Source organism: Artibeus jamaicensis, unplaced genomic scaffold (genome assembly GCF_021234435.1).
Source record: "Artibeus jamaicensis isolate MK-2021 breed Jamaican fruit bat unplaced genomic scaffold, CSHL_Jam_final scaffold_286, whole genome shotgun sequence".
Classification (NCBI taxonomy): domain Eukaryota; kingdom Metazoa; phylum Chordata; class Mammalia; order Chiroptera; family Phyllostomidae; genus Artibeus; species Artibeus jamaicensis.
The window spans coordinates 1565438-1585977 of NW_026522034.1; the positions used below are offsets into that span (position 1 = coordinate 1565438).

General features: G+C 45.8%; 2 protein-coding genes across 4 annotated transcripts in view; both read right to left on the minus strand.

Moving 5' to 3' along the window:
* Positions 1-20276, minus strand: part of LOC119054044 (histone-lysine N-methyltransferase PRDM9-like) — a 36457-nt gene extending 16181 nt beyond the window's left edge. Inside the window, exon 1 of the mRNA XM_053656796.1 lies at positions 20243-20276. The gene's annotated coding sequence lies outside the window, so the exon portion shown is untranslated. The remainder of the gene's footprint in view (positions 1-20242) is intronic.
* The window catches only part of LOC128626103 (histone-lysine N-methyltransferase PRDM9-like), a 47881-nt gene continuing 28772 nt past the window's right edge, over positions 1432-20540 (minus strand). The window contains exons 2-12 of one of the 3 annotated variants that reach the window (XM_053656793.1): positions 19382-19477; positions 18919-19042; positions 18512-18622; positions 17425-17474; positions 15310-15466; positions 14601-14699; positions 14130-14401; positions 13621-13688; positions 12088-12281; positions 8024-8407; positions 1432-5793 (exon numbers count right to left, since the gene is read on the minus strand). In XM_053656793.1, coding sequence (XP_053512768.1) covers positions 5660-5793; positions 8024-8407; positions 12088-12281; positions 13621-13688; positions 14130-14401; positions 14601-14699; positions 15310-15466; positions 17425-17474; positions 18512-18622; positions 18919-19042; positions 19382-19450 — 1662 coding nt within the window. In that variant the 5' untranslated portion in view covers positions 19451-19477 and the 3' untranslated portion in view covers positions 1432-5659. Of the gene's footprint in view, positions 8408-12087; positions 12282-13620; positions 13689-14129; positions 14402-14600; positions 14700-15309; positions 15467-17424; positions 17475-18511; positions 18623-18918; positions 19043-19381; positions 19478-20242; positions 20333-20540 lie in introns of those variants that run through there. The other 2 variants (XM_053656791.1, XM_053656792.1) reach the window with 2 other exon arrangements.

The following is a 20540-nucleotide window of genomic DNA, read 5'->3' on the forward strand; positions in this document are numbered from 1 at the left end:
CCTGGCCTGGTAGCTCAGTTGGTTAGAGTGCCCTGCCTATATGCCAAGGTGGTCAGTTCATTCTCCAGTCATAGTACCTTCAAGAAGCAAGCCATGAATAAATACATAAGCAGAACAACTCTCTCTCCCCATCTCCCTTTCAAATTAATAAATGAAAAGAAAAGCATAAAAAATTCCCTCCAGTTATGCTTCCCTGTGTATGAAATGAAGTATGTCTAAAATACTGTAGTCCTGGCTAGTGTGGCTCAGTGAATTGAGTGTTGGCCTGGGAACCAAAAGATCTCTGTTTTGCCCTGGCTGGTGTAGCTCAGTGGATTGAGCACCGGCCTGTGAAGCAAAGGGTCGCTGGTTCGATTCTCAGTCAGGGCACATGCCTGGGTTGCAGGCCAGGTCCCCAGTGGGGCACACGTGAGAGACAACCACACATTGATGTTTCTCTCCCACTCTTTCTCTGTCCCTTCCCCTCTCTCTAAAAATAGATAAATAAAAATATTAAAAACAAACAAACAAACAAAAACACTTCACACAAATCCCTTACCAGCTGAAAGACGATCTTTTTACAAAAATTAATTGCTGGTTTCATTCTCATTCAGGGCACATGCCTGCATTGCAGGCCACGTCCCTGGTTGGGGGCATTTGAGAGGCAACTGATCAGTGTCTCTCCTCATCCTTCTCCCTTCCTTCCCCTCTCTCTAAAATTAAGTAAAATCTCTTAGAGAATTAAAAATGTAAAGTATTGTATCTAACACTATATAAAAACATAATTTTAAGGTTTTCAGTAGAAGAGAATTTGTTAAATTATGCTTTGTTCACACTGTGAAATATTATAGAATATTAAAAATGGGTGAGGATATATGATATTTCATTAAGGAAGTAGAACCCACTAAGGTGATTCTAATGGATTTTAATAGAGAATAATTTCTAAGTAATGTCGTTATGTGAGAAACATATCCTGAAAAACAAATTGTGTTAAAAAAAAAAAAAACAGGAAGAAGACATGTGCTGAAAGGAGACTCAGGGACTAGTCACAGGGATCAGGGTCTGGGCTACCTGCAGGGGAAAACTTGCTTTTCTTTCATGTCATTTGGAATACTGTAGCATTTCTTTTCTCCTTCACTTAAGTATACCTATCTATAAATATTTTTGTAGATAAAAGAATGGATGAGAAGTAGTTGGTTATATATGTATGCATTTAAAAATGACTCAACAAAAATTCTGCACACCCTCATTAAATCAGTGGTCTATGCTACCTTCCTCATCCAAATAGGACCTTGACCACCCAAGGTGTCCAATTTGCATCCAAAACTCTATTCCAGCAGCAATATTTCCATCGTGCAAAATATACTGCATCACAGAGTTACTGTTTGTTTCAGAGATGAAAACCATTTATTATGAAAACAATGAATTTTATATTTAAGTATCAGATCCAAGGTCATTTATAGAAATGCTAGTAAGATTATAAGCCCTGACTAGCGTTCAGCTTCTGTGTCTGGCATCTGGCAATCAGAGTTCACTGTCCAGCTCAAACTCTGGAGTCTGTGGAGTCTTGGTTACCCATCTGAGTCCTGTCCCCAGGTCTGTGGCCTGGGTTTGAATCTATTTGGCTATGGGTCTCAGACCTGAGGTCTCTTTGGGTATGGCTTTGGGGTCTAGGGGTTTGTGTGTGGGATCTATGTGCATTTCTATAAACTTATAGTCGTTGGCTCCAAGTCAATGCCAAGAGGAGACACAAGGTTGGGATGTAGTGAAGAAGGAAACTTCAGTGCAAATACCTTAATTTTAATACAGAATGGCTGTGAGTACAGAAGCGTTGTTAAAAAGCTCAGTATTGTTACAGGTGAATTATGAAGCAGCACCCTGTATATCAACTCAATAGTGCTGCTTCTTAGTTACGTAGCATCTGGCCTGTGAGGAGGCCCTAGAGTGAGGCAGCCCTGGGACAACTCCCTCTCCTGCTGTGCTGCTTAGGGCTTCTCCACTCATCTACATGACTTCTCATCTAGACTTTCATTTTCTCTTTGCTCAGCTGCACTGGCACATGAATAAGTGAAAACTGGTAAAGGAGCCCTTCTGAACAAGATGAGGCTGGACAAGCAAAGAAAAGGCCTCTGGTGTTGTCACCACAACAGACTAGATTATTATTATTTTTAAATGATACCATATTTTCCTGTAGCACTTTTTAAGCCCAAACCGAGATGGCCTTTTTTGTTGTTGTGGCTGCTTACTTAAAATATATAGAAAAATTAAAATAATTGAAAATCCTACCCAAACAGGCAATAGCTGCTATTATACTAAGTATATAATATGCTTCTAAACAAGGTGGGGGTGTGGGGTGGGATGGGTGGGGGAAGGCGAAGGGGAAAAATTAGGGATTTGGGAAACTATACTAGACTAACAAAAAATTTATGTTTAAAATATATATTCTGATTATGCCATTACAGTTGTTCCATTTCCCCTTCTTCATTCTCCTCCACCCTGCACACCCCCACCTTCCTTTATGTCCATGTGTCACAAGTTCTTTAGATTCTGTATTTCCCATACTATTCTTGCCGTCCCCCTATTTTCTTCTTACTGTCTATGCTACTATGCTACTTATTCTCTGTACCTTCTCCCCCCTTCTCCTCCTCCCACTCCCCTGTTGCTGACCCTCCATGTGATCTCCATTTCTATAGTTCCACTCCTGATCTAGCTGTCCTTTTAGTTTGCTTTTGTTTTAGGTGTGGTTGTTAATAACTGTGAGTTTGCTGTCCTTTCACTGTTCAAATTTTTTATCTTCTTTTAGTTATATAAGTCCCTTTAACATTTCATAGCATAAGGGCTTGGTGATGATGAACTCCTTGAATTTGACCTTATCTGAGAAGCACTTTATCTGCCCTTCCATTCTAAATGAAAACTTTGCTGGATGGAGCAATCTTGGATGTAGGTCCTGGGATTTCATGACTTGGAATACTTCTTTCCTGCCCCTTCTTGCCTGTAGGTCTCTTTTGAGAAATCCGCTGGCAGTCTGATGGGAGGTCCTTTGTAGGTGACTGTCCCCTTATCTCTTGCTGCTTCTAGGAGTCTCTCCTTCCTTTTAATCTTGGCTAATGTAATTATGATGTACCTTGGTGTGTTCCTTCTTGGGTCCAACTTCTTTGGGACTCTCTGAGCCTCCTGGATTTCTTGGAAGTCTATTTCCTCTGCCAGATTGGGGAAGTTCTCCTTTATTATTTGTTCAAATAAATTTTCCACTTGTGGCTGTTCCTCTTCCTCTTCTGGTACCCATAGAATTTGGATGTTGGAACATTTAGGAATGTCTTGGAGGTTCCTAAGCCTCTCCTCATTTTTTTGAATTCTTGTTTCTTCATTCTTTTCTGTTTGGTCATTTTTTTCCTCCTTCTGGTCCACTCCATTGATTTGAGTACCAGTCTCCTTTCCATCACTATTGTTTCCCTGTGCATGTCTCTTCATTTCAATTAATTTAGCCCTCATTTGTTCCTCTAATTTGTGACAAAAATCAACCACTTCTGTGAGCATCCTGATCACCAATTGTATTGAAGTGTGCATCTGATAGGTTGGCTATCTCTTGATTGCTTAGAAGTTTGGCTCTGGGGATTTAATTTGTTCTTACATTTGAGCCATAATTTTTTGGTCTGTTTGCACCTGTTATATATGAGCAGTGGAGCCTTAGGTGTTCACCAGGGTGGGGCAACCCAGTCAGTGGTTTGTGACGCTGTATGTGGGGGCAGGGTCAGAGAGGGGCAATAGCATTTGTTCTCAGATTTCGGTCTCCTCTGATGCTTCCCGCAAGTAAACTTGGCCCCCCTGGTGCCAGCTCCTGGGTGTGTGGGCTTGTGCACCCTGCAGGACCCTGTGGTTCTCTCCAACAAACTCTCTGTGAGCCTGGGAGCTTCTCCCAGCAAACTTGACCCTGAAAGTTTTTCCAATTGGTGCTTTTAGGCTTTAATTCCCCTTGTTGGAGCTCTAGCCTGCGAAGTCTGTCTCACTGCTCTCTCCTTTGCTCAGTTAATGTGTGATCTGTGGCAAGATCATCCTCCCAGGTCATGGGTGTGGGTGTCCCCCTTTGGTGAACCCACTCAGTCAATAATGGGGTGGGTTATGCTTAGGTCTCGCTCATGCAGGAGAGGGTATGGTGCTGTCCTCACTAAACATTTGACATTTCTGTGTATTGAACTTAGCTCTGGTTGTGAGAAAAGTGTGACCTCTGGGAGCTGTTAGCACCCTTCCTTATGCTTATGCAGATGTAGGTGCTTACCCTGTTCTCCGCTTGAGTTTTGCTGGACTCCTAGCCATTGGGTCCATGGGAATTTTGTGTTCCTAGGCCATTGTGGACATTACCTGGGAATGGGTGGCCAGGAATGACCAACATTGTGCATGTCTATTATTCCATCAGACTTCACAAACAAGTTCAGGATACAATAAGTGATAATTTCGAGATGGTGTCAGTGGTGTATTAAACTCTGTGGGGCACGGGTACAAGGAGAGTGCATTACAGACGCTGCTGTGTTGTGGGCTTCATGAATGCCATAGGGAGATTGGGTGCACCTGTCACAGGAGAAAGTCGGTTCTTCTTGCCAATACAGTAAAGGATTACAGATCAGCAAGTGTATTAGCGTGCAAGCAGGGTTTATTAGTGATACATTCTCATGGAAGAGGACAGGTCTTGCTGAGGTGAGGGTGAAAGGCAAGTTTGTGAGGGTGGCAAGAGCACCAGGCCCTTTGTCCTGAGGACTTACATAGTTGGTGGGATGGGGGTGAAGAAGTTACATGTTGATTGATGGGTAAAATGGTGCCAGCTTCCATAAGGGATGTGACTACCCAGACTTAGGTATGTGTGTGGGGGTCGTTAGCCTGAATCCTTATCTTGCTTCAGACCCCAATTGGCCATCTTGTAAAACAGATACAGGACAGGAGACAGTTAAAGTTGAGACAGATACCCAAAGTTACCAACAGGCTCTTTCTGTAAGCACTAGGGACCCTCTCATAAAATAGATAGTAGACAGAGGAAGGCTATTAGCCAGATTTGTTTTATGGGTCCTTTACTTGACTGCTGTGAATCCCTTCCCATCTTCGAGGACTTGGGATGAATAAACTTTGAAAGCCTTTCTTTGCCAGATAGTGGAAACAATACCTAGAATTTCAACCTGTCAGCATGGAGCATCTTGTCATTTTGGAACATCTGGCAATAATTAAATTCTAAATTAAATTTAGAATTAAACCAGGTTCAGAACTGGTGACTGGGTGAGACACGTCTTCCTTGTCCTCCCTGCCTTGGCTTCTCATTTATCCTAACACACCAGTGCAGGCAGATGCTGTTTTCAGTGTCAGTTCTCAGCAAGGGGAGGTTGAGGGTATTGTTTCACATGTCACTCTCAGTACCACCTGCCTGTGCTGAGGAGACTCTGAGGATGCACAGGGTTAGTGGGAGGGTGGTGACCTGGAGGGAGGCACATCCCCAATCTCATGCTTCCTTCTGAGGGCAGCTGAGTCTATGTGGGGAAAGCAGTGGGGTCCACTCAAATTCTGAATTTGGGTACAGACCCCTACCCTGTCCTTATCTTCCTTTGTGCAGCGCTAAAGACCAGGAAGACATGGGCACTGAAGACTGTTCAGCAGGACTTGTGATCTCAGCGATCCTCTTGCCAGAGTCTGTCTGTGCTCACTCAAATTTGAATGTCAAACCAAAAGGCTGGAGTTCCCATTTCCATTGTGCAGAGTAAGAGGCAGGCTGAGACTCACACCCACTATGGACTGATGTGGAACCTGTATGCTGTGCACCAGGAAATGCTGACCCTGAAAAGGCAGCAAGGAATGAGGAAGACCAGGTGCCCAGACTGAGCCAGGCTAATGTCTGTCCACCAGCACACATTGCTCCCTGCTCTTCACCTCTGAAGCTCCAGAGGTGGTAGGAAACTAGAAGAAGAGCCAAGAGAAGCCAAGAAAGGAGGGGTAGGGAGCTGATTAGGAGAAAAGGTCCCCTTCCCAGGAGTCTGGGGAATTCCCTTCCCCCAGGAGTATCTCCATTTCCTCTCTCTGGTCAGTAAACAAAGTAGACTGACTCCAGGTTTACATATAAGTAGGAGTTAGTGTTTATGTTCTTTGTGGCCCTTCAGGAACTCCCTGCTTTCAGTGATAGGGAAATTGAGGGATATGTATGGAGATAAACATTTTAGAATAGGTCAAAAAACCATGAATGAGTTTGTTGCTGACGTCCCCATATCACTATGGAATTGTTTGTCCATCTCATTTGTCATGAAACTGGAGGGTTGGTTTAAACAGTTACTTTTCTATTTACAATCCTGGGAAGAGTAAGGGACTGTAGACTTCCTGTGGCTACTGATATGTGAATTAATGCTAATGACTCCCTTACTCCACCTGCAAACATAGGGCTTCTCCCTTGAGTGTGCCTTCTGATGTCTTATGAGATGTGACTGCTGTGTAAAGTCTCGCCCACACTCCCTGCAAACATAGGGCTTCTCCCCAGAGTGTGTCCTCTGGTGTGTGATGAGAACTGACTTCCAGGTAAAGCCTTGCCCACACTCCCTGCAAACATACGGCTTCTCCCCAGAGTGTGTCCTTTGGTGTACAATGAGATATGACTTCCGTGTAAAGCCTCGTCCGCACTCCCTGCAAACATAGGGCTTCTCACCTGAGTGTGTCCTCTGGTGTCTGATGAGATATGACTTCTCTGTAAATCCTTTACCACACTCCCTGCAAACATAGGGCTTCTCCCCTGAGTGTATCCTCTGGTGTTTCATGAGATATGACTTCTGCGTAAAGCCTCGCCCACACTCCCTGCACACATAGGGCTTCTCCCCTGAGTGTATCCTCTGGTGTGTGATGAGAACGGACTTCCAGGTAAATCCTCGCCCACACTCCCTACAAACATAGGGCTTCTCCCCAGAGTGTGTCCTTTGGTGTACAATGAGATATGGCTTCCGTGTAAAGCCTCGCCCGCACTCCCTGCAAACATAGGGCTTCTCCCCAGAATGTGTCCTTTGGTGTACAATGAGAACTGACTTCCAGGAAAAGCCTCGCCCACACTCCCTGCAAACATAGGGCTTCTCCCCAGAGTGTGTCCTCTGGTGTGCAACCAGATGTGACTTCCGTGTAAAGCCGCGCCCACACTCCCTGCAAACATAAGGCTTCTCCCCAGAGTGTATTCTGTGGTGTATGATGAGGTATGACTTCCGTGTAAAGCCTCGCCCGCATTCCCTGCAAACATAGGGCTTCTCCCCTGAGTGTGTCCTCTCATGTGTTATGAGAACTGACTTCCAGGCAAAGCCTTTCCCGCACTCCCTGCAAACATAGGGCTTCTCCCCAGATTGTGTCCTCTCGTGTGCGATGAGATGTGACAACTGTGTAAAGCCTTTCCCACACTCCCTGCAAATATAGGGCTTCTCTCCAGTGTGCGTCCTCTGATGTTTGATGAGTGCTGACTTCCAGGTAAAACTTCGTCCACAGTCCCTGCAATCATAGGGCTTGTACTCAGAGTGTGTCCTCTGGTGTGCGATTAGAACTGACTTCCAGGTAAAGCCTTTCCCGCACTCTCTGCAAACATAGGGCTTCTCCCCAGAATGTGTCCTTTGGTGTGCAATGAGAACTGACTTCCAGGTAAAACCTCGCCCACACTCTCTGCAAATAAAGGGCTTCTCCCCAGAGTGTGTCCTCTGGTGTGCAATGAGATGTGACAACTGTGTAAAGCCTTTCCCACACTCCCTGCAAACAGAGGGCTTCTCCCTAGAATGTGTCCTCTGGTGTTTCATGAGAACTGACTTCCAGGTAAAGCTTCGCCCACACTGCCTGCAATCATACAGCTTCCCATCAGAGTGTGTCCTCTGGTGTGTGATGAGAACTGACTTCTTTGTAAAGCCTTTCCCGCACTCACTGCAAACATAGGGCTTCTCCCCTGAGTGTGTCCCCTGGTGTGTGATGAGATGGGACCCATCACTGAAGCCCTGCCAACACCCTCCATGCTCAATTGTTACAATTCTTGACATTCCTACTTTCACAAATAACTTGCCTGTGTCCTCTGGATTTTCTTTCTGGCCTCTGTGGGGCTCTTCCTCCGTCATTGTCTCATGCTCACTAGAGCTCACTTCTTCTCTGGAAAGTTGGAAAAAGGGTTTTGAGATTCTCCTCTGACTGATCCTTTTAAGCAAAGGTTTGGAACTTTCTTTGACCTCTTGACCTCCAGCTTTATCATTCCAGCTCTGTGTACTAGTATGTTGCTGCTGCTGACTCTGATCCTCTGGACAGGGTTCCTCTGCTTGGAGGGGTCTTCTTGCAGATGTTCCCAGGAGAATCTGAGAGGGATGACTGAGTTTCACGTGATGGCTGAGGAATTTCTGACTGGAGAAGGCCAGAGAGCAGGAGGGACATGGGTGCACCTCTGGCTTTTGTTCTGCTGAAAGAGAAAGGTTTGGTCAGGACAGATGTTGATGAGAATGCCTGGACTGCAGGCATTCCCGCCCAGGAATCCTTCTTACTGTGGTGATAACACAACCTCTGTCTCCCACAGTGGCCACTTGCCATACACTTGTCCTGTTATGTTACCTTCCTTTTTATTTTTATGCAGTGCACTTTCTTCAGAAATCCAGAAAGCCTACATCAAGGGTCTTTTCTAATATTGCCCAGACCAGGGACTTGTGAGGAGCATGAGAGGCTGTTTCACTCCCTGTGTGGATGGAACTGCAGTGACCTTTCCCATCTACAGGTATCTTCGAAGTCATGTCAAAGAGGAAACCCACAGGCCCCAACTAGGAATTGCTTTTCTCAGGTGTTCAAAATAGCAAAATAAAATGTCCTTCCACAAGACCAACACCAAATATTTATGCTTCATCTCATTGTTAGTCCATTTCAAATACACTAAGACCTGTTTCAAAATATTTCAACCACTTTTCTTACAGGCCTAACTCCTGTTCATTTGTGGACAATCCACCATGCTGTCTCACTTGGACATGCATATGAGGGCAGTCCCCACTGGAGTTTATTTTCTAAAAATTAACAAAGCATACTCAGAACAGAGAACACAGCTGACGACTGCACACTTTCACTCATGAAATTCCCCAGTGTCTCAACTCAGATCATCGGCACTGCATCTCCCTTCTCACCCTCTATGCTGAGAGGAGACCCGAGTGACCCTCAGCCAAGTCAACGCTGCATCACTTTTCTTCCCTGCAGTAGCGGTTCCCTCTGCCTGGAATCCTCTGCCCGCAGGTATTTTTGTAAATGATATTTTCCGAGGAGCCCTTCCCGGACCATCTGCCACAGTGCACCTCCCCTCACACTGATCCCTAGGCCCTTGTCCTGGATTAGTTTTCTACAAAGCACTAACCACTATGTAGTGTTTTGCACACACAAGCACCTGTGCCTGAGTTTCCCTTCTTCACCCGTCAGCTATTCAAGAGCAGTGATTCTGATCCTCACATTAATCTGTATTTCTGGATCCCAGGATGCTGTGCCTCAGAGTAGAATCTCTCATGACACTTTACTGAAATTATGAACAAATGTGCCCTGTCTGAATGGTGTGGCTTGGTGGGTTGGGTGTTGTCTGAAAACTGAAAGGTTACAAGTTTGATTCCAATCAGGACACATGCCAGGTTTTTGGGCCAGTTGGGGGTGTGCCATAGAAAACTGGTTAATGTTTCCCTTGCACATTGATTTTTCTTTCTCCCTCCTTTCCACGCTCTGTAAAAATAAACAAAATCTTATTTTAAAAAGATTTATGTGTTTATTTATTTTCAGGAAAGGGAGAAGGTAGGGGAAGGGAGAGAAAAATCAATATGTGGTTGCCTCTTACATGCCTCATACTGGAAACCAGGCCCGAAACCCAGGCATGTGCCCCAACTGGGAATCGAACTGGCAACCCTTTGGTTCACAGGCTGCCACTCAATGCTCTGACCCACACCAGCCAGGAAAAAATCCTTAAAATGCTTTATTTAGAAGTATGGAGAAAAATGAAGAAGAAACAGCTATAAAAGTGCCAGAAAAACTGCCTTGGGGAGAGAAATGGTTAGTGCTTCAAAACTTTTTTTCGTGCCTCTCAGTCTTTCAGCACTATATGTGGTTGTGTATTTTGTTCATGAAATATTTCAAAAATAAAAAATATAAAAATTTGCGTAAGAGTCAAAGGCATATGAATGAATTGTGAATTTCTGAAGTATCTCAGGTGAAACTTTACTGACTTTAGAGGGGATTTTACTCCACTTAAGAGTTGGGTCATGGGACTTCCGCCAAGATGGAGGCATAGGTGGACGTGCCTTCCTTCTCACACAACCAAGTTTAGAGACAACTAAATATTAGCAACAGAAAACACAGTCAGAACACGGAAAATTGAACTTTTCGGAAGTCCGATAACAACAAGTTCTTCAGCCTGACCCAGCGGCTGGTGAGGGGTTGCACAGGAGGACTCGGTCAGACGGACTCAGGCGGAATCCAGACATGCAGAATCCAGGTATAGGGTTGGACCTAGTGAGCAACCGAGCGAGCCACCAGGCGAGCGAGCCACCAGGCGAGCCACCTCGGAGGAGACAGCAGGGAAGTGCTGCTGTGTGTTGACTGTGGTCGCCCATTTGTGCATGAGCAGACAGACGAGGGAGTGGGCGGTTGGACCGGGGCCCGGTGGGTCCCGGCGGGTCCCCGCAGCAAGCGGCAGTAGAGGGCGCCGCCATTTCCCCGCTCTGACCACGCCCCCACATACAGCTTCACAACCCAGCGACCTGGGAGTCCAAGGCACCGCTTCTCACACTTAAAGGGCCAGAACAGACCAAAAATGTCACAAGATCTCAAAGCCCCAGAGCCCATAGATCTAAGCCATGAAGAAATAGCAAAACTCTCAGACGCACAGTTTAAAACACTGGTCATCAGGATCCTCACAGAACTGGTTGATTATAGCCACAAATTAGACAAATATATGAAGGCGAAACTAATTGAAATGAATGGAATTGCACAGGACACCAATAGCAATGAAAAGGAAACTGCGTCTCAAATCAATGGAGTGGACCAGAAGAAAGCAAATAATGGCCAAACAGAAAAGAGTCAGGAAGCAAGAATTCAAAGAAATGAGGAGAGTCTTAGGAACCTCCAGGACATCTTTAAACGCTCCAACATCCGAATTATCGGGGTACCAGAAGGGGGAAAGGCACAGCCACCAGTGGAAAACTTATTTGAACAAATAATAAAGGAGAATTTCCCCAATCTGGCAAAGGGAATAGACTTCCAGGAAATCCAGGAAGCTCAGAGAGTACCAAAGAAGTTGGACCCAAGAAGGAACACACCAAGGCACATCGTAATTACATTAGCCAAAATTAAAATGAAGGAGAGAATCCTAGAAGCAGCAAGAGATAAGGGGACAGTCACCTACAAAGGAGTCCCCATCAGACTGTCAGTGGATTTCTCAAAAGAGACCTTACAGGCAAGAAGGGACTGGAAAGAGGTATTCCAAGTCATGAAATCCAAAGACCTACAACCAAGATTGCTCTATCCAGCAAAACTTTCATTTAGAATGGAAGGAAAATAAGGTGCTTCTCAGATAAGATCAAATTCAAGGAGTTCATCATCACCAAGCCCTTATTATATGAAATGTTAAAAGGACTTATCTAAGAAAAAGAAGTTAAAGAAACATGAACAGTGAAAGGACAACAAACTCACAATTATTAACAACCACACCTAAAATGAAAACAAACTAAAAGGACAGCTAGATCAGGAGTGGAAACATAGAAATTAAGATTTCAAGGAGGGTTAGCAACAGGGGAGTGGGAAGACGAGATAAGGGGAGAAGGTACAGAAAATAAGTAGCATAGACAGTAGATAGAAAATAGATGGGGGGGGCAAGAATAGCATGGGAAATATAGAATCTAAAGGAATTGAGACACATGGTCATAAATTAAAGGGAGGGTAATGGTGAGGATGGGGGGGAGGGTGGAGGGGAATGAAGGGGGGAACAGAACAACTGTAACAGCATAATCAATAAAAAAATTTAAAAAATAAATAAATAAATAAAAAGAAAAAAAAAGAGTTGGGTCATGAATATTTCTATGGAGAATTCTCTCTTTTCTTTCTGTTTTGAAGAACAGTGGTGCCCACCTCTTCCGGCTGTGAGTTCTCTCTTCCACTTGCTGCCCCACTTGCTGCCCAGCTCCTGGCCATACTCGTCCCCACACCAGACCAGCAGCTCACAGCCTGGCCTGATGACACGGCACGTTCGGTAGAAAATCTGCCTGTGGTATTGAAAGGCCACCAGGTTCTGCTCTTCATCATTCCGGGCACAGTTCACATACCTGGGATTGAGGCAGATGAAAGGAAAGAAAACCAGTAATGAGCTCCCAGTACCTATTACATCATGTCCAGCCCCTTTCTGATTCTTAAGGCTCTCAGGCTCTGGTGTTGCCCACTGCCCTGATGGTCTCGGGGAACCTTCTGTTCAGTGTCTGAGCGTCTGTCCACATGTCATGTGAATTCCTACCCCCAAGTCCTGCTGGCAGTGTTCATCCTGCCTAATACCATTTTCTAAAACCCAGTTCTACATTTAACCTTCACCCTGACTGACCGTAATATCCAGTGATTTCTAACTTCTCCAAGCTCTAAATCAAGTTCTTTCACACCACAGAACCTGGTGCTTCATCTAGGCCTCTGCTTCTAAATTAGCTAATTATCCAGTACTCAGCCCACATCTGTTTTCTCTTGAAAGGCTTTTCTCCAACCCCCATACACTTTATTTAGGGTACCATTCACTTGCCTACCCCAGGTTACCATAGAAAATTGGAGGTCTGCCCTGGCTGGTGTGGCTCAGTGGATTGAGCATGGGCCTGTGAAATAAAGGGTTGCCGGTTTGATCCCCGGTCGGGGCACATGCCTGGGTTGTGGGCCAGGTCTCCAGTGGGGGAAAACATGAGAGGTAACCAAACATTGATGTTTCTCTCCCACTCTCTCTCCTTCCTGTCCCCTCTCAAAGAAACTAAATAAATAAAACATTTAAAAAAGAAAATTGAAGGTCTTTTTGTCTTAATAAAATTAAACAGAACAGTAGTAGTTGATTCACATTCTGCTGTCCCTGATAAAAAGAAAGCCCCTCTCAGGAAAAGGGCCCATTCCTCTGTAGGCCTCAGAGCCGAGCTCTAGTTTAAAGTGGGGCTGGGATGATTTGCTGCTGCACAGGTTTAGGCCACCCTTGGTTTCTGCTATCTTGACACTTTGCACTTCTTGGAAATTATACTTAAATGTTTTTAAAAGCAATTGTATTATGTGTGTCTGCAAGAAGTCCTTCATAAGGACATGGGTTGTGTGATCTGTTTAAGTAATGTATTCCTTCACCTAAACTGGAATATAGTAACTGCTTAATTAATGCTCACTTGATAAATTAAAGTGTAACCCAGTGTCCCTGGTGAATCTAGGCTCTTCAAGGTCCTTTCCAGTGTCCACATTGTGTCTAGCACAGAGCTTTATATTTTGAGGACACATGCAATATTTTCTTCCTAAATGTCCCCTGAAATGAAAGAACACTGTATGGAGAAAAAGAGAGAAAAAAGGAATTGAGGGAGACCATGATGAGAGGGAAAGATATAAGGGCTTGTGGGGGATGAGTGTCCCCTCTGGCACCCAGAGACCTGTTGACCTCACCTCATCCAGTTGGCCCAGGATCTGTCCTTTCCATCCACATACTCATAGCAGTTTCTCCCTTTGGTGATCTGTGTTTCAGAAAAGAAGTTAAAGACCTTTTATTTTTTGTGTGGGGAGGTAATAGTCAGAAGCATTATTTTACCCTACTGTCATCAAAGCTCTTTCAGCCTGCTTGGGGATTCAACTGCCAGTTCAGACCACATGATATTCTTCTTACTCATCATCTACACATCTGAGTCTACCTGTCCAATCAGAGCAGGAGTCCCACAAGGGAGGAGCCACTCTTTTGTGTCTGCAACACTTTGCTCCCACCTTCTGAGCCTGCAACACTTTGCTCCGGCACCTTCTGAGCCTTAAACAGGAGCCCTGTGTTCATGTGAAGTCCAGTCAGTACACAGAGCTAACCACCTTGTCCCCTCCATGGCTAGCATGTAGGAGGTGAGGTTCCTCCAAGCCTCAGAAAGAATGTGGGAAGCCAGAGGACAGTGGAACAGGTAAATAGTTCTCACCAGCCAGGAGTATCTGCTCTTGGCTGCCTCTTCATCTTCTGTGATGTGTCCTTCATAAGGGCCAAAGTGCAGACCCACAGGCAAATCAGCTGCCTCATTCCACACTCCAAGCCCAGCCTCAGGGATGCCCGATGGCCCAATTCTCAATCCAGGGGGCAGAGTGAGGGCTGAGCGGTAGGGATGCCCAGTGTCCACTGCACTGTCCTTTACAAATGTAGGGGGTCCATGCACCACACAGCTGTTGATGAAGAAGTTCTGACACTTCTCACAATCTGGAGGCAAGACCAACAGGGGTTAGGGAAGGTTTAGCACATGTTCCTGGACACAAAGAGCTTCAGAGGGAGTCCGGCAGTCACATCACTGAGACTCAATCCTGTACTCTATTCCACAAGAGGAAGGGAATGATTTGGGGACCAAAGGACTACATGAAATTATTGTATCATAATACACTTCTTAGGGAGGATCACTTACAAAGGTAGTCATCATCCTGGGGCTCAACCTCTTGGTACACACAGTCCTGTCTTTCTCGTAGGCTATACATCTTCATGTCCATCTCCTTTCTCCTGAGTTCTGAGTTGGAGAAGGCCAGGTGAGTGAGGTTGGTAGGGTCTAGAGTATTAGTTCCCATTTTGTCAGATAACACCATCTCCTCCCATCAAATTATTACCTGTTGTTTTGCATACTCTGGTATTTTACTCCATTAACTATTGGTTCAGAAGACTAAGACTCCACACTAACTACAGATGACTGATTCAATTTTAGTTTCTAGCTTTTCCCATTACCAGGTTTAACTTGCCAACCTTTAATCATTCATAAGATATTTATGGAGTGCACATTATGTGTTAGACATTGAGTAAAGGCCTGGGCACACAATACCAATAAAGTGTGGTTGCTATTATCACAGATGGATTTCTTGGACAACTTGCATGTGTCACCTGTTTTAAATTCAATGTAATGTTTTCAAACAATAATGAGTGATGTTTCCTTATGTTCACTTTACCCATTACCATTCAGGAGCTCAGAGAATTTATAGGATTTGCCCAAAGCTCCAGTGTTACCTTAAGTCTCAGGTAACACTTAAATCCAGGCCCATCCAAAGTCTACCCCACAGACCTAAGTCATACTTATCAGCCATTCTATAGGACTTAGAGGAACCTAAGTTTCCAAATTCTTTTCTTACTTGATTTTTGTCTAGTGTGCTTTCCAAAGGCACACGCTTCTCCAGGAGGGGACACTGGTTTCTGGCCATTCTCTGAGTCACTTGCAGTCATTGAATTCGCTGTTCCTGACAATTCCTTCAAACTGTCTTCATTGCTTAATGGCACCCTGGATGTTGCCTTCAATATAAGAGTCATATATTAAAAGATAACACGTATTTAGTTTTTTAAGGCTTATCATATATTTTACATGCCTGTCTTTAATACTTCAACCCTTCGAAATATCTAGAAAGTATGAATATTAGAGGGGATAAGGCAAATGTGGGTAATGAATCCAAGATTAGAAGCCATGCCTTATGGCTCTTTTCTTTCAACTGTCTGTATAATATTGAGAGTGAAGGAAACTGGGAAGAGAATTAAAAAGTAGTTGGCAGAAACATATCTAGAAAATTAAATGGTGATAAAATTTGTAATGCCTTAGAAAGAAGATTTGTACTTAGATTAGCTGGTTCCCTCCAACTGTTTGAATAAGGCTGTACCAGTAGCTAGTCGTCTTCAGTGTCCTGATATATAACATGCCAATTTCTTATGCTATAGTGAACATGCAATTAAATGATGTTCAACAAAGTACTCTGAATTACATAATATAGCATGAATATGCTGCTATCAATTTACCCCTCAGCTATGTCCACATTTCGATCCCAGAAAGATTACCCTCAGCATTCACTGATTAGCATCTAGTTTAATTTGTAATTGCAATTGTGAAATCATTCATTCAGCAAACATTCAGGGGCCCTTAGGAGCCCTGATCTGGGCCTGTGACCTCTGAGAAGTTTCAGGTATGCACCAGGCTCTCAAAGAGTTCACAACACAGAGGTAGGCAGGCTGAACAAATGATTCTAAACAAGATGACAGTGGCCTCATTAGAGTTCAAAGCTGTTACTTGACCCTATAAGAAAGGGCATTTGAAATCAGTTTCAGACAGATGAGTTTCTGTTGAATAGTGTGTAACCTATGTGAAGGCCTTAAGTCATTTTATCATTTATTGTTCCTCAATCATGAAACCTGGAGCTCCTCAGGAGTGGGAGACACTTTCTTTGACTACAGTGGGTGGCTCTGATTCTGGCCATTTTACATTCTTCTATACCCAGGGTCATCCACTGTACCAACTGCCTACATTGTAAGCTTTCCTTATTCAGAAGGTCTTAGTGCATCTCTCATTTCACACAGCAGAGAACTTTGGTTGAAAATGTCAGTCAGATGAATGTAATGACATGTATAAGACAATGTAAAGTTTAGAAAACTATGAAGGTTTTCTTTCTTAATTGAAAAAAAAAAAGATTTTGGTTATTTTTTTGAGAGAGGGCAAGGGAGGGAAAAGAGAGGGAGAGAAACATCGATGTGAGAGAGAAACATTGATCAGTCACTTTTCACAAATACCCCAATCAGGGACCTGGCCCACAACCCAGGCATGTGCCCTGACCAGGAATCAAATAGACCATCTTTTACTTTGCAGGATGACACCCAATGGAGTTACGCTGGCCAGGGAAAAACTATGCATGTTTTAATGAGTTGGTAAGTGGTTTAGAGAAGAAACTATGGATTAGATTGCACAACCACTGATACTGTGATCTTAGACATATAGTCAAACATTTCTATATCTCTGAAAGGTCACTTTCCTCATTGTAAATGGAGACAGTTACAGTACTTTCCTCATCAGGTAGTTGGAATGTATAAGTGAATTGATTCACATAGAATTCTTAAAGTCTGAAATGCTGTGAGAATGAAACAAATGGTAGTTACTATTGTTGCTGTAGTTGTTAACTATTAACATGGTGATGAGCCCTGGCTGGTGTGGCTCAGTGGATTGAGTGCTGGCCTGCAGACTGAAAGGTCACCAGTTCCTGGTCAGGGCACAAGCCTGGATTGTGTGAGAGGTAACCTATTCATGTTTCTCTTCCTTTCTTTCTCCCTCCATTCCCCACTCTCTAAGAATATCAGTAAGTTAAATCTTTAAAAAAGGATGATAATGTTGAACAATGTGTTGAAGAGATCAGGAAAGGAAGGTGGCAGTTCCTAGGATACTTTCTGCATTTTCCAACTCTTACCTGCATTTCTATCCATGAGGAAATACTTACCTTCTGGTGTTTACTCTGTGCCCTTCTGAAGGCCACCCAGGAAGGTTTCACTGAAAGATGATGAGAAATCAGTGTTTTGGTGGATAAATGTTTCCAAAATCTGGAGATTCTTATTAAGGACACAGAATTGTGAATAAGCATAGTCCAAGAACAATCCCAGGATGATTGGAAAATGTTTTCTGAGGTATCATTAAGGCCTAGGCTTTCATTGGGGCCATCAACTAATTTATTTCATTAGAATGATTAAAAAAAAGTGTCGTCTACGGTTCATCCTATGTTCATAAAGCATCTATTACAATTATGAAAAAACCAATTGGCCTCTCCTGACAAAAATGTGATAAAAGTAACTGCACACAAACTCCATGTCTTCAACATTCTGTTTTCTTCATTCTAACTGGCTTTGTCTGGTTAAGGGCACCATGACCACCTCGCCTCCTTTCTCTGATATACTCCCCACGGTGCACAAACTGGCCATCCATACCCTTCCTTAATCATTAGACCATGGACAGCATCCACAGTCTGTTGACCACAGAAACAGAATTCCAGTCAAGTTCACATCTTGACTTCAGCTGTGTTTCAACCACATACCCAAGAAAGTGGACTGACCCTTCCAACCAAACACTCACAATACTACACAGGATGACATTGTGGCCAACATCGGGAAATGATACAGTGATCAACCACTCCTGGCCCTGGCCCTCCCTGCAGCTCCTGTAATCACCATAGAAAATACTGTTCCCGTCTATCTCTGTGCAGGCCATTGGGCAGCCAGGTGTGGGGACACTCCTCACCAGCCAGACCTGCCTCCCTCTCTTGTGATGACAACTCTTCTGAATTAGTTATTTCTTATTCACCTGTATGTTCTTATACATTTACTGTTTATTAACGTATCTATAAATATATATGATTATGTTGCATGCTTGAAAGTTTACAGGAATAGCCCCTCACTGTACCACACACTGTTCTGCATTCTGCATGTTCGCTGGACAAGCAAACCCTGTTCCCTGGTTAACTCCTGAGATGCATGCAGCCTGACCTAAACCAGGTCCGAGATAGGAGGGCAGCTCTGGTTCCTCCTGCTCCTCACCTGGCTGCCTTGGAGCCCATTCTTCATCCGAGTTCTCAGGGTCCTCCTCCTGGAGCTCAGTGGCCTGCCTGCTGTGGTGACACAGGAAAGCTGCTTGGGGGGCCCTGAGACCTGGAAAGAGACAAAACCTTTGTCCTGAAAGCAAAGAGTTTGGAGGAGGAACAAGCTCCAGGAAGCCTGTGTGAGGGGCTCTGATGGGACGGGAGAGTCTACAAGGAGTTGCTGTGAGCACTGCATCATCAGTGCCAGTCCTGCTCTGATGCACTGATGTGAAGGAGCCAACTCCCCCATCCCTGTCCATGCAGGAGGGAGGTGTAGGCAGATGGAGCCCCCTGACACCGAGGCAGCCTGGCAGCCTGTCAGGTCACCACCAGGTTCCTTCTGCCCAGTGCCTGCACCCTTGATACCTAGGCTGGTGAGCGCCTCAGAGTTCCTCTTCACATTCCAGTACCTGCCTTTCTCCCAGTCTCCCACCTTTGCCCACTCCTCCCTGGAGAAGTAGAGGGAAGTGTCTTTCAAAGCTTCTTCAGCCTGGAAAGGAGAGTGGAAACATCAGTAACTCAGTGATGCCAGTGAGAACACGCACAGAGGGCTTCCACTGCCCCTGGGTGCAGGGAGCAGGCTGGGGCCTCGGTGGTCCTTGTGCTGCAAGCACTGAGCCTGTGCCTTGGCCTAGTCTCGGGTCCCCAAGCGGCTACTCCTCTGGGGCGCACTGAGGGTCTCCTCACACTCTGTCCTTCTCCCACTTTCTTGCCCCGGCCCTGCCCCACATAATCCGGTCTCTCCCATCACTGCTCTGCACACCCCACATCCAGGGCCGGGAATCTGAGGACTTCTGTCCCCAGGTTCCCTGCCGGCCCCTCAGCTCACCTGAGGCGCCCATCCCATTCTCCCCGATTCAACCTCAGGACTGTCCTGCGGGTCCCTGTTGGGGTTCATGGTGTCCTAGCCCCAAGCCCAAGGTGCCTGAGGAAGAAGAAGAAGCTGAGAGGACCTAATGGCTTTCTCCATGCTGGCGGGGCGCCGGGAGAGGGGGACGCCGGGCCCTGCGGGAGGAGGGGCTGGATGCAGCAGGCCCAGATACCAGCAGACCTACCCACCCGCTCAGGGCGCCCTGGTTCCCGCCCTTCCCTCTGCTTGCCACCCAGGAGTCTGAAGGCGCCCATCCTCCGGGAGGGCCTGTGGTGGCACAGGAAACGCGCTTTTCCCGGGGAAAACCTCGGAGGTGCACCCGGGCTTCTGGAGAAGCCTACACGAGACTCAGGCGCAGTCTCCAGCAGACTGCCCTCTCTCAGGCTGAGAGGCTTGGGGTCCCCCGGGACACCGGCCTGCGTCTTCCAGGCTGAGAACACTCAGAATGCCTGGCAGAGCGGGTCAGACCCGTGCGGCTGAGGAGATTTGGGGCGTCTCTTCGAGGGGCTTCAGGATCCCCACCACTCAGTTAGTTTCCAGGACGACGGCATTTAGCGTCTCTGAGTTTGGGGAGATTTGGTCTTTCTGGGCGACTTGCAGGTAGGGTGCCCCGAGCTGAGGGGAACTGGGGTTTTTCAAGCTGTATGGGGGTCTAAGTGTTGGGGGTTAGGAGATGTGGGGTACTCCGGGTTAGCGCACGTGGGTCCCTCGATGTTGAAGTGATTTGGGGCCCCCGAGGATGAGGGCATCTGGGGTCCCTTAGGCTGGACTTTGAAGGTCTCGGGCTGTGGGTTCCACATGGCAAGGCTCCCCGCTTACCGCTCCGTCTCCGGGGGCCCCTGACTGAGTCTCAGTGGTGCCCACTTCAGAGGTGTGTCCTCTCCGAGCTCCAGGGCTTCCGGCCCTGGGGAGGTGTGAGGGCTCCAGGCTTTCGAGGTTCCAGCCCAGAGAGCTGTGTGGGAGCAAACCGCCAATCAGTGCTGCGATCCCACTGGCCTGCCCGCCAATGGGCGGTCAGAACAAGCTGAAAGGGTGTGGCTGAGGGGCTGAGCCCCTGGGTTGCTGACTGGCCAGCAGGAAGACCCGCCCTGCCCCGCCAGGATTGGCTACTCTGGGT